Source organism: Ascoidea rubescens (assembly GCF_001661345.1).
Source record: "Ascoidea rubescens DSM 1968 unplaced genomic scaffold ASCRUscaffold_14, whole genome shotgun sequence".
In the NCBI taxonomy this organism is placed as follows: domain Eukaryota; kingdom Fungi; phylum Ascomycota; class Saccharomycetes; order Ascoideales; family Ascoideaceae; genus Ascoidea; species Ascoidea rubescens.
The window spans coordinates 122718-136410 of NW_017962926.1; the positions used below are offsets into that span (position 1 = coordinate 122718).

Genomic DNA, 13693 nt, shown 5'->3' on the forward strand with positions numbered 1-13693 from the left:
TTGTGGTTTAAAAATTGTATATATAGATTCATTTAAATAATTTAGTTTTGAATGCTAATTATTTTTAGTTCATCTTATTCTTTGCATGTAGTTTGGAGGTTTAAACCACTTTATTGGTTAATTTCATTAGTTTCACTTTTAATACGGCATATCCAATCATCCTATAAATGATAATAACAAAGACCAAAACCAATAGGAAAACTTTGTAGTTTCTTTCAAGTCTATATATACGCAAGACATCTGCACCATTATTGAATATACAACTACCATCACTACTCATTCCCTCACCATTCCGGCAAGTAAAATGAGGCTCGTTAATGAAAACCAAATTTGTGACTGCCATGATTGCATAGTTCAAAGGACTGAGCCAATTGATTCCATTCAAAAACCCAGGCATATCCAAGGACATTATCCCAGCCATGAAAGTAGCAATCGATAAAAATACTGAAATCACATTAACAGCAAAACCAACGTGGTTGAATATTGTATTAACGATTATCCCTAGTGATTCACCACAATTAACAATCATCCACGATACATAAACCAAAGCAAGAAATACATCTACTTGATAAGGCAATCCAATAACAAAAACCATAAAAACAGCATATATTACTGAGGAAAATAGCTCAAAAGGTAACTCTAATGTAAGGTAAGATAAAAAAAAAGCCGATACACCATAAACATTGTCTTTATACTCCTTATAAAAAAAATCTCTTTCATTGGGATAACTTGATACATTATTTAACATTCCGATGAAATACAAGGGAGTTATTTCTTGCAACAACCCTAATCTATTGGTTACTCCAATATAATCATTAGATAACCTGGCAAAAAACAATGCAGTGATAATACCGATTCCAGCAACTTGGGATATTCTTGCAAAGAAGGCATTCTTATCCCTAATAACAGTTAAAGACTGTCTTTTTAGAAGAACAAAATAAGCATTAAAGAACTTAGATCGCTGAACCAAAAAGACCCCAAAAACAGAAAAAAGATCTAACTCCTTTTTGAAGTCGCTATCTGAAAGAATCAGATCATCTTTTGTGTTATTTTCCCATGATTTAATCAAAAATTCTGTCCTTTGCTTTGTTTCTATCTCTAAATCTTCTTTCTGATAATTTATTCCAATTAAATCTAGAACATAGTCAGTAACGTTGGTGAATTGAGGACAAAAAAAGCCTAAATTCTTAAAATACTCCATCATCGAATTGGGGTTTCCATTGTATATTACTTTTCCCCCATTATTATCAATACTTTTAGACAAAACTAGAATCGAACCAAAAGTCTTGAACAAATCATATCTGGGTTGATGAATGGTCAAAATTATTGTTTTGTTCTCATTCTTAGCTAAATGATCCAAAAACAATAGGATATAAAGGGCACTAAAAGAATCAAGTCCTGAAGTTGGCTCGTCCAATAATAGTATTTTAGGATCATTTAGAAGTTGAATTCCAATAGAAACTCTTCTCTTTTCTCCCCCAGATATCCCTTTTAAAAATTCTGAGCCAATTGGGGTATTTGCACAATCTTTTAAACCGAGTTTCATAATAATTTCTTCTACTTTCTTATCTCGAATTTCTTTGGAAAGATTTGATAGTCTCAAATCAGCAGCAAATTTTAATGTTTCTTTCACAGTTAATGTTGGCAATAAGCTGTCGTCATCTTGATAGACATAAGAACAAATTGAATTTACCAACTTATTATTCTCAGTCACTTTATACTTATTGAAGAAAATGTCTCCAGAGTATGAATACTTGTTAATAAAATCGGAAGACAATTTTCCAGAGAGCAATGTAAGCAAAGATGATTTTCCTGAACCGGATGGGCCCATGATTACATTAATTTTTCCAGGTAAAAATTTGCAGCTAATAGAATTCAATATGTTTTTGGTCTTCGGATTTTTGTCTCTGAATTTAAATGATAGAGTTCGAACAGAAACTGCTAAACAAATTTTTTCTAATGATACAATTATATCATCATTTTTTTTCAACTTGTCAAACCCTGTTTCAGTGAATGCATTGGCGTCTCCAATTTGATTTGTATCTTTGTTTATTAGTTCATCTTTGGTTCCTTTTAGGTTGACTAATTTATTGCTTCCTCGCTGTTTCGATAATGAAACATCTACTTTCTTGATTTTTAAGACCACGCAGGCCATGATATAATAGCCTACGCCCCAGCAAAGTAAAATTAAAATAGGAATGGCTATCCAGTTTTCGTTAAAGCCTAAAGTGTTTAAAATATACTTTCCCGTATAAGGTTGGCAATTCTGAACAACATTTTCTGGCAAATTTTCATAATAACCACTTTGTAATTGATCAGAGACAGGACAATCACCCAAATATCCACTAAATTCGTTGGAGATTGCAGCACCAAACCCATACCAGACATAGGCAATATACTTAGTCCATCGAACATACACTGGCATTGTTTTGGCGTTGACAAAAAACCCACACGCAAATGATTGCAAGGTAAAATTGAAGTTGGCAATTAACGAGGCAATAGGAAACTCTCTAGATATTGATGTGCAAAGCAATGCTGATCCCATTGCAATGAAATGATTTAGTGTGTTGATTGAAAGATAAATAAAATAAGAATCAGCTTGGATATGAAGCCCAAACATAAAAAAAGTTATTGTAGAAAACAAAAAAGGAATAGCAATTCCTTCAGTTAGAAAATGAGCAAAAATTCTAGAAAGAACAAATCCTAATATTGAAACGCAGTTTTCCATTTTTTCTCTGTCAAATATTTTTATATCTAAAACACAGAGTCTATATGTTTCAAATAAAAGCATAAGATAACCTTGGAGACCAACGGCAGTATAAATTGCACTTGTTTTGGTTCTAATTCCAGTTAGTGAATCGCCTGGTTTAAGAAAAACCCAACCACATATAATACTCAACAATATTGCTTCTAATATAAGTGAAAGCTGTGTTATTGGATCTCTTAATGATAGCAAAAAAGTCCTTTTTGTTAAAACAGATATTTCTCTCAAGAATCCTGCTTTTTGAATTGTTTGATTTGGATCAACATTGTAAGTTGACTCATTTGGTACAAATGGTGCCTCCTCAACAATTTTGTCATTAGAATTAAATAAAGCTTTTTGTTCAAATAATTTCCATTGTTCAACTAAAAAAGAAAGCCTTTCTCGTGTTTTTTTTTCATCAACTGGATTTCTCTTATCAACACTGATTGAATCAATCAAGTAATCTGGTATATTTGAGTTTTTGGGAGGTTGGAAGCCCAAATTTTGAAAATAACTTAGGATATCTGTTGAATGAATAGAGTCATTAGACTCATTTCTGAGATTATCTTTAACGATAGAGTTATTTGATATTCCTAATAGTCCTTTATAACAATATACAGGATAGCCCTCTGATAGTAAACAAATGTAATCAAATTCCTCAAATATATCAGCTCTTGGTTGATGAAGACTCATTATTATTGTTCTTCCACTTTTTGATAGTTTTTTTAATGTTAGTATTACTTGCAAAGCAGAAAAAGAATCTAACCCAGTCGTTGGCTCATCTAAAAATAATAAGGAAGGGTTGGAAAGCAACTGGATTCCAATCGAAAGTCGTCTTTTTTCACCACCAGATAATCCTTTATGAGCTGAGTTTCCAACCAAAGTATTAGCGCAATCTTTTAATCCCAACTCAAGAATAATTTGATTTACAAATTTTTTTCTTTCTGCTTGAGATATAGATGAAGTTAATCTTAAATCAGCAGCATATTGAAGAGTTTCAATTGCTGTTAAATCGGATAGCAAGATGTCTTGCTGAATAACGTAGGAATGGTTGATTGAGGAAAAATTAAAAATGTTATCATAATCATCAGCATAAATTATCTTTCCTGTCTGAATTAAATTTGAAGTTGTTCTATTTGATAAGATGTTTAGCAAAGTAGTTTTCCCAGAGCCTGAACCACCTAATATTGCCATTAAGCTGCCACTGGGTAACTGAAAAGACACATTTTTTATTAATTCCACAGGATCTTTTCCCTTTTTTGTTTTAGCTGAAACAGTCAAATCCGTTACAGAAACATTTACTTTTTTAATATTCCAATTTTGAGAAGACCATATAGGAATCAATGACATCTTAACAACAAAAATATAAAAGAGAAAACCAAGTTGTAGAGGAATAAATGTCCAAGTAGTAAAGAATTAGAAGTCTTTTGGAGGTAACTGATCATAATGTTAACGCTATTTTGTAAACTATATCGGCATAAAATAAACTTGTATCTGAATATACAACCAACAAATGAAAGCAAAATAAGTCAAAGCGCTAAACCTTAATGGAATAGAATTATCTTCAGGCTTCCAGTAAGAGATTTCGTCTGATTGGGCTACACAGTTTTTAATTGCGAACGTTTATTCGTTAATCGTTTATTTTCTACCTAAAATCCCCAACAGTCATTTGTTAGCAATAACGGACAAATTAAAAAACCCCAAAAAGCTGAGAAAAACATGGCAGAATCATAATATTGAAACAACTCAGATTTTATCTTGTTCTTTAGGTTACGGAGCTTAGATGTTTTTGCAAAATAAACAGTTAGTAATAGAAAAACCCAGACTGAATTCTTTCCGCCGAAGCCGTTAGGCTATGTATTTCAAACTAACAAAAATATGTAAAATCGCTGTAAACATGAGCAACCATCCAAATCCACACTTTGTTTGGGTTTGCAGCAGAAAATATAAAGCCGAAACCCACTTGATGTGGGGGCATTTTCTTAAAATGATAGTTCCCATAAAACCTATATCTTTCACAATTTGCTCTTTTCGATAACTAAAGCTCTTAAGTGATTACAATCAAAAAGCAGTATGTCATCACGGACCAAAAAACTCTCGTAAAATGAGCAGAAAATAAAAGCAGCAGATGATTAGTCCGTTGGTTTAAGTTTTTGGCAGATAGTCTGCAAGATCAAGAATCTGCTAATGCAAACCTGCAGTTGTATGTAGGCTAATTGCTTTTTTTTATTGTTCAGTTCATCTAAAGCGAACCCTTTATTAATGGCAGTCAGGTTTATTAAATTTTTTTACATTATAGATTTGCTATACTAATATTATTTATTAAAATTAATAAATATTCAAATAAAATCTATTTCAGATATGAAAAAATATTTACTTTAACCGAAATTAATTCATTAGAAATTATTTTGTTATAATAACTTTATTTTTTATGTTTATTTTATTAGAATACACAATAAATATTGAATATAAAATTTTAGAAATATTGATAAACTATACAATAAAACAAACAAAATTTAGCGTTATGATTACCCAATAAGTTTACAACTATAACTTAGGTTTTAATTTTTTATCTTCCATGTCAGGTTTATCATTTAATGTCCACTCATTTACCCTTTTTAAAATTTCAGCATAATTCTTGCCAAATGACCAATCGAAAGATCCAAAACTAGATAAAATCTGATTTTTAATATTTCTTTTAGATCTCAAGCCTTCTTTTAATCCATTCAAGTCATCAAGATCATACTTCAAAGATTTAAGTTTATTGTCCCAACTAAATATATTATGTAACATCCATTTATCAAATTTAAAATTTTTATCACCAGTCTCTAAAAATAACAATTCGTCAGGTAATTCAAAATCTTTTGGATCATCTATATTATTTATTTTGTAATTTTCATCGGCTTTGATTCCTTCAACAAGCTCCTTGGTAAATCTTCCCAATACAGGAAAAAACTTGAATGCATGACCTGATCCTCCAGTTGTGACAATCAAGTTTTTAGTATTAGGAACATAATCAAATAAAAAATCATTATTAATTGTGTCTGTGTACCATAGCAATCTTGTTGCAATTATTTTCACTCTTGGTTCGAGAACTAGATCGGGGCATGCAATAGTCAAAAACTTTTTAATTTGTTTTAAATTATATTTAACAATTCTTTTTTCAAAAAATGGGCCAGAATTTGAAGTGAGTGGGATTGAAACAACTCTATCATCGTCATTATTATTAGAATTTTTGACAATTTGAGGATTTGTATATTTGATTTGACGAGTCAAAATTTTAATGATTCCTTTCTCTGGTTTTTTTAAATTTGTTTTAAAGCCAGTAATAGTATCATCTTGTATCCCTTTTCCATAATTTTCGTACAAATAACAAGGAAATAAACCAAACCCTCCAAGATACTCTTTTTCCCTTGAATGACCCATTTTCCAACTAACAATTGGAAAATTTTCAGGAGAATACTTGTGAATTAGGTCTTGTCTTTCTTGGGGAACTTCTAATACAACAACAGTTCCAGAAGTGGCTTCATTGATTCCATCTAATTGAGGAATAAATTTTGTTGACCATGGACCAGCAGCCATAATAACCAAATCACCTTTGTATTTTAATTTATCTTTGGTAATAATACCTGTTACTAAAGAAGGATCAATCTTTGAGTAAACTAGCTCTTGAATAAAACCCTTTTCATTTCCTAAAATAAATTTGACGTTGAGTTTTTCACACAAATATTTACAATAAATACAAGCATTTGAAGCATAAAGGAGACCACCAGTTGAGTCTAAAACACCACTCAAGTACTTGACTTTGTTTCTTTCCTTCAACCCTAATGGGTCAAGCTTCTTAAACCAGCCAGTTGCTTTTGCTCTTTTAATGTCGTCTTTATTATTCAAGTCATATTGAGTGGCTCTTAAATTTTCTCTGGAAAAACTTTTAAGATTTTCTTTTTCTTCTGGTGGATTACCAGGAACATCATCCAACCTTAAAATGCCACATCTTTCAAAAATCTTCGGATTTGAATTGAACTGATTTAATAATTCTTTTGGAATATTAAATTTAACTTGTTTATTCCAATTTTCCCAGATTTCACTAGCTTCAAAAGCCAATTTTTGATAATGAATTTTATCAGCATAAAAAATTCTAAAATATTTATTAATATCAGCGGAAGCCGTATCTGCTCCCTCCAAAAAGGTATAATTAATTTGATTAAAATCGAGGCGATCGAAAACTTTGATATTTCTATAACCGGCTTCAGCTAGATGAAGAGCAGATGATAAACCGAAAATACCTGCACCAATTATGATGATTTTAGAATCCTTAGAGAAGGGTTTTTCCATATTATAACGACCTTGTTAATTTAATAGAAGCTCAAAAACAGAAAAAATAAAATCAACTTTTTCTGTGATCGATATTTGCCGATTAATTTATAGCCTACTAATTGAGAATAACTATACTAGTATTTCAAAACCAATAGAAAATAATTTTTTTAAAAGCCAATTAAAAGAAAAGAAGTAATAAGTATTTCACATGTCTGTAACAAGTAAAGTCAGTTAATAAAATTAAATTGACAAATCAAAACAGTGAAATTCATCAACAATTATTACCATTATTTTTTAAACATAGTTATCAAAAAAATAAGAGTCTAAAGAATTCTTAAAAGTGAAATTCCGATATTTGAGTAACAAAAAGATAATATTCGTTGAATTGTATTGAGACATTAAAGAAGTATTGAGTTCGATAGCCGACCCCAAAAAGGAAAGTCCTACGGCTTATCTCATCAATTAGTCATCTTTGTTTGAGCCATATGAAGAAATACAATTTTTTTGTTTTGTTCTTCAAACTTTTTGAAGAATAAAACAAGGGATTAAAAGGTACAAAATGGAAGCACAAATGCTTTGCTTTTCACTCTAGTAACTTTGAAAATTACAAAGTAAAACATAAGGAACATTCACTTTCAACAACAACACAGTGCAAAATTGATATGCCAGAATTTTTGCTTAGTCAACGTATTGCAGTTATCACAATTTATTCAGTGCATGATTTATTAATTTCTGATTGTGTATTTTCTATCTACTCAAATGATTTACTCACTTTTCATCCATTTACCACTAAGATTATGTCCCCACTCAAATATAACTTAACTAGATAAAAGGCGTTAATTAGCTTAAAATTTAAATTTCAGTTTTCTTTAATTTCCATGTTTATACCAAACTTTTCCATTAAACTTTGGGTTTAATTTTTTCTTAATACTTTTTAGTCTAATAATTATGAATTTGAACGTTTTTCTGTTGTTTGTTTGTTTGTTGTACAAATTTTTGTTATTTCATTTCACATAAATTTGTTCCTTTGCAGACACAATATAGTTTGCAATACACACACATTAAATACAAAAAAATAACCTGGTTACTCTATAGTTCAAGCATCATCAATTTGGCAAAACTGAGAGTTGTGCTTATGGTGCAATCTGAGAAAGAGCACTTAATAGCTTTTTTTCCAGAATGCCTGATAGTACATGTATTTTCTTTCTCAATAAGAGTGTATTTATCGACTGAACAGACTGAACACAGAAAGCTTAATTCCCAGCACAAAAGTCTTAAACCGTGTGTTCATGCAGGGAATAAGCTCCATTTAAACTTCCAAGAACATGTTTTTGTGAACACACCGTCCCGTTAAAAAAGATTGGATCGTAGCATTGTGATAGCGGGACACAAAGAAAAAGTTTGGCTTGGGTGAAAAGAAAGAACCAAAAACAGACTTACTGCAAAAACACTCACTGCAAAAGAGCATTGAGCAGAGAATCAGCAAAACAATTCATTTATAAGGTTATGATCTCGATTTTGAAATAACATAAATGAAATAGCGTATAGTTGTAGATGAACTGAGCTATATCTCTTGATTATTTCTCTTTTTTTTCGCTAAATTTCATACTATAAAGCATCAAACTAGGTAATTCAACTTGAAAACAGAAAATGTGGAAATCAAATAATTGATTTAATACTTTTATATAAAATAAAAGTAGTAAAACAATTAATAAAAGAACTACTGGATAAATTTATTTGAACTAAAGTTCAAAACTATGCGTTAATTGCATTACAAAAATTGATGTTCTACCACTGAGACTTTTCTTTAATCTAAAAATAATCAAGGATTTTAATCATATCTCAGTTGAAAACAACTTGCATGTTATTGAATTAATATACTTTTTGAAGTTTTATACTTATTAAGGAATTTTTTGTTTGAAATAGGTGATATTAGAGGCAGTAATGGTTGGCACAAAAAATACTAGCTACTATTCAATTAAATACGATATTCAAAGAATCTTTTGAATTGGAATTGAAATTAGACCTAGAACTGGAATTTGATTTGTAAAAATTTTTGTTGTTTAATTAGATAATGCCAAATTTACTTTTCTGCTTCAAAAATAATATAACGATTATTGATTGGAAATTATCAAATTATGAACTTATCAGTGACTTTGATTGAACTCACATTTGAGGCGGATTATCTCATAATTCTATTCAATAGTTATCGGATATTTTTAAGCTTTAAATATTTTACTACAGACTTAAAAGTTGAGAAATTAATTAGAATTTGAAATTGCATGGTTGAACCTATTTTCTCAATCCTATAATTTGTCACATATAGTATTGTGGAAAACCAACAATATTAATCACAGATCCGATCACTAGCCCAGCAAAACTAATTTAAAACAAGTCCCCCAAACCAGCTTAGCTCAAAAATAGAAACCTAGAACTTCCATTTAATACATCCATTTATCAATAGTTCTTGATGATCTTTTTACATTTAATCGTCGATGCAACTTCTTTGTTATTGTGATCACCGAAAATATATTTCCAAAATCCCGTCCAATCAGATCAAAGACCAGCAAATCGCTTTTCGACATAACCCAATATCTAATCAACACTGTATACTCGTCTCAAAAAATAAGACACTGGTTAACTGTATATTTTGTTTTAAGGCTGCCTTGGCTAATAAATCTCTTATCTTATTCATGGCTCTTACTGGGTTTTTTTAAGTCAACACAACTATGTTGCGAATTTTTAATTATCTCAAAGACTATACTTAGAGACCAAGCAATAGAATATCATAATTTGAACCCTTTGGGCAACAAAACTCTCAAAACAATGTATTCTATAATGTTCATTTTCAGCTATATTTTCCAACGAGATAACATTTTCAAGTGTTAAAATTTGGTTATCAGTGCTCAAATAATTCAAATTCAAACAACTCATTCAAAAACCTTTAAGATTCTGAAATGGATAGATGATAATTAAACTGTTTGTTCTTTGCTTATATAAATACCTCTAGTTAATCTCTAATTCAAAGAGTTAGTTTTTTTTATAGCTCCAATAATATTATTCTAGCTGAATAATACCACTGTTTTTTTGTTTTTTTTTGGCTTTTACACATACTTAAAGCTTAGGTTTAATATCATTAATTTTTAAAACTTAAAATGGTGGCAGAAATTGATGAAAAATTAATAGCAGAAGTTGATGCAAACCACATCAACTCTCTGGATGATTTGGAACAGGACCAAGCAATAAAATGTGTTGTTTCTTTACATGGTAGAAAGATCAATTTTAGAGCAAAAGATATGGATGAAGCTATGCAATATGCCGAAGAGTCCAAAGGGATTGATTACACTGAAGAAGAAGATAGAAAGCTTGTCAGAAAACTAGATTGGTATATTTTACCTTTGGTAGTTGCTTTAATGTCTTGTCAATTGATGGATAAGACAACAAACTCTTATGCTTCGATTATGGGTTTGAAAGATGATTTGAAAATGGTTGGTGATCAATATTCATGGGTTGGTTCATCCTTTTATTTTGGTTATTTATTTGCTCAATTTCCTATTAACTACCTTTTACAAAGATTTCCCCTATCAAAAACACTAGGCATTGTAGTTTTTATTTGGGGTGTTATCTTAATGTGTCATGCTGCTTGTTACTCATATGCCCCATTTATTGTTTGTCGTGTTTTATTAGGTTGTTGTGAAGCTTCTATGGATCCTGCCTATATTCTTTTAACCTCACAATACTGGAAAAAAAGCGAACACTTTATGAGAACTGGTATTTGGTTTGGATTTCAAGGTTTTGGTACAATTTTAGGCGCGGGTATTTCTTATGGTTTAGCAACTCATAAAGATAGCTACTCTCTACCTGCTTGGAGATTATTATACATTATCACTGGTGTAATTACTATTTTCCTTGCTATTATCTCTATCTTTCATGTTCCTGATATTCCAACAAAGGCTTGGTTTTTAAATGAAAGAGAAAAAATGATTGTTGTTGATAGAATCAGAGACAATCAACAAGGCTTCAAAACCAAAGCTTTCAAATTATACCAAGTCAAGGAAGCATTTCTTGATACCAAAACATACCTATTGTTTGTCTATTTCTTTACTTATGGTTTAGCAAATGGTGGATTTAATAACTTTGGTTCAATTCTATTGCATGAAGATTTTGGTTTTAGCTCAACTACTGCACTATTGATGAACATGCCTGGTGGTGCTATTGATATCATTTTCCCTCCAATTTTTTCCTACTTGGATATCTATGTTCTTCACAGTAGAATGGCTGTAGCCGAGATTACAACTGGTATATCTTTAACAGGTATTTGTATGCTAGCATTTTGCGATAAGAAAGCTCCTCGATTGGTTGGTTATTACTGTTTCTATGTTGCGACTGTTACATTTGCCATTTTAGCATCCAATGTTTCTTCCAACGTTGCAGGTTATACCAAAAAAATTATTGTAAATGCAGTATTCTTAATTGGTTATGCCACTGGCAATATTTGTGGTCCTCAGACTTTTATAACTTCACAGGGACCAAGCTACTATGGTGCCAAAACGGCTATGGTTGTTGGTTTCACTACTGCGTTTATTGTTATTGGTATTATGTGGGCTATGGATTTCTTTGAAAATAAAAAAAGAGACAAGATTAAAGCTGAACTTGGTGAAAAGTATGTCAAAGTTGAAAATTCAGAATTTTTAGATTTGACTGATAAAGAAAACCCAGAGTTTAGATACTCTCTTTGAATTTCCATCTTTTTATTTTGGCGTTTATTAGACTTTCTGAAATCATTTTACTTTCACTTTCACTTTTATTTTTTATTTCATGATTATATATAAAAATATAAAGATGCAATCAATTTTTATTGTCAATCAAAAAGGAATAGTTCAGTTTATTCAAAAAGAACAACGTGGTTTAACAATAGCATTCAACATTCAACATTCAACATTAAAATTTTATCAATGGTTTTCCAAATTTTTTTAATTCATGTTGTTTATTGTACTTTTTGTTACTATTATAGGTATTCCAAGTATTATAACCCCAGTTGCTTTGAGTGGAGAAAGTACTAGTGTCCCAATCATTAAGTGGATATCCATTTTTTAATCTATTTACTAAATCAGGATTAGATATAAATGGAGTTCCAATACCTATCAAAGTTCTTTCATCTTTGTCCTTTGCCAAATCTTTTTTTAGTAAATCATATTCTGGTTCGTCCCAGTAATATGCATTAGTTCTTATAACTATTCCTTTCCAATGTTTCAAGCACCAATCATTCAGAACTAACCTATCCAAAGGTTTGTTGAATTTTTTGTAATCATTAGGACCACCGTTAATATGAGACTCAATCATTGAAATATAAGCAATTTTTTTTCCATTATCTGCCATTTTTTGTAGTTTCTTAAGAATATAAACATATTGGTCAATTAATATTTGAGGATTTGGATGATGCAAACCTGGCATTCCACCACCAGTACTCCAAGGAGATAATCTAAGCCCAATTTTATCGTAACCAATTTTTTCACCAATTCCACCGATAATTTCGAAAAGTAATCTTGAACGATTCACAATGTCTGAACCTCCATATAAGTCATCCCTTTTATTAGAAACTTCTTGAAGAAATTGATCTAGTAAGTAGCCATAGCATGAATGGATTTCGATTCCATCAGCACCAGCTTTATCACAACAATTTATAGATGCCTGGATAAAATTGTCTTTTATTTTATATATTTCTTCAATAGTTAGTTCTTTTAGTTCGTTGCCTGATCTCTTTGCTAGTTCTAAATAATCATTGAAATATATTTTGGATGGTGCTTTATATTCTATTCCCTTTTCTTTTAATAATTTTGGGTTGGCTAATCTCCCAATTCCCCAGAGTTGAATAAAAATAAAAGACTTGTTCTGATGGACTTTCTGAACAATCATCTTCCAGGATTTTATTTGATCACTAGAATAAATACCAGGAATATATGGTTCTCCACCAACTTCTTTAGAGACCAAAGTAGCTTCAGCTATTATCAATGTGCCAGGATATTTTGATCTATCATTGTAATTGGTTAGCATTAAATCAGTTGGAACAGCATCTCTACCAACTCTGTTTCTAGTTAGAGGAGCCATTACTATTCGATGTTGCAAATTGATTTCATTTCCAAAACTTATTGGCTTGAATAAAACAGTATCTTCAAACATTATCCTATAATCATTTAACAAATTAGCTAGATTACAATGTGGTTGTCAGTGATTCCAAAAAACAAACAATTGCAAAAAAAAGAAATTAATAGTGGTAGTTATATTCAAATTTCTAACCCTATTGGCCACATTGCAAAGTGATTTATGGGATTAAAGTATTTTTTATCACTAACCTTCTGTACAATTTAAACTGTTAGAAAGTTCACACTCTTGTGAACACTTGATCAATGCAAAAGACTCAATTGTGTATCATTTCCATCTCCATCCTGTTCTTCAAAAACATACAACAGTTCAGCATTGAAGTTTGAGACAGATTTGATTCTTTCAAATGGATTACAAAGCTTTTTGCGCTCTAAAAATGCATAAAGCAGCAAATCCCCCTCAATAACCGATATCCATTTGCTAGAATTCGCTAGACTTCAGCAGGGTGTTTGTGAAAGAAAGCGAACTGCG

At 30.7% G+C, this 13693-nt stretch overlaps 5 protein-coding genes across 5 annotated transcripts; 2 read left to right on the top strand and 3 right to left on the bottom strand.

Moving 5' to 3' along the window:
* Positions 1–100: 100 nt before the first annotated feature.
* ASCRUDRAFT_38135 (uncharacterized protein) lies at positions 101–4093 on the bottom strand (the record flags this gene model as incomplete). The annotated part of the gene is made up of 3 exons (XM_020190828.1): positions 101–2266; positions 2324–3267; positions 3355–4093. The coding sequence occupies 3 exons, from the start codon at positions 4091–4093 to the stop codon at positions 101–103; spliced, it is 3849 nt and encodes a 1282-aa protein (XP_020045283.1).
* A 1169-nt stretch (positions 4094–5262) lies between these two features.
* On the bottom strand, positions 5263–7261 carry ASCRUDRAFT_77400 (nucleotide-binding domain-containing protein). Its single transcript, XM_020193849.1, has one exon. The coding sequence runs from the start codon at positions 7076–7078 to the stop codon at positions 5291–5293; it is 1788 nt and encodes a 595-aa protein (XP_020045284.1). The 5' UTR covers positions 7079–7261; the 3' UTR covers positions 5263–5290.
* Positions 7262–7622: 361 nt separating this feature from the next.
* Positions 7623–7932, top strand: ASCRUDRAFT_77401 (uncharacterized protein). The gene has a single exon (XM_020193850.1). The coding sequence runs from the start codon at positions 7723–7725 to the stop codon at positions 7888–7890; it is 168 nt and encodes a 55-aa protein (XP_020045285.1). The 5' UTR covers positions 7623–7722; the 3' UTR covers positions 7891–7932.
* A 2283-nt stretch (positions 7933–10215) lies between these two features.
* DAL5 (allantoate permease) lies at positions 10216–11799 on the top strand (the record flags this gene model as incomplete). The annotated part of the gene is made up of 1 exon (XM_020192022.1): positions 10216–11799. One exon carries the CDS (start codon positions 10216–10218, stop codon positions 11797–11799), a length of 1584 nt encoding a protein of 527 aa, XP_020045286.1.
* Positions 11626–13444, bottom strand: ASCRUDRAFT_77403 (FMN-linked oxidoreductase). The gene has a single exon (XM_020193851.1). It carries the CDS (start codon positions 13166–13168, stop codon positions 12002–12004), a length of 1167 nt encoding a protein of 388 aa, XP_020045287.1. The 5' UTR covers positions 13169–13444; the 3' UTR covers positions 11626–12001.
* Positions 13445–13693: the final 249 nt, after the last annotated feature.

Excerpts from the sequence above, each read along its gene's own strand:
- ASCRUDRAFT_77400 (XM_020193849.1), bottom strand. The coding sequence starts at position 7,078 with ATGGAAAAACCCTTCTCTAAGGATTCTAAAATCATCATAATTGGTGCA.
- ASCRUDRAFT_77401 (XM_020193850.1), top strand. The coding sequence starts at position 7,723 with ATGCCAGAATTTTTGCTTAGTCAACGTATTGCAGTTATCACAATTTAT.
- ASCRUDRAFT_77403 (XM_020193851.1), bottom strand. The coding sequence starts at position 13,168 with ATGGCTCCTCTAACTAGAAACAGAGTTGGTAGAGATGCTGTTCCAACT.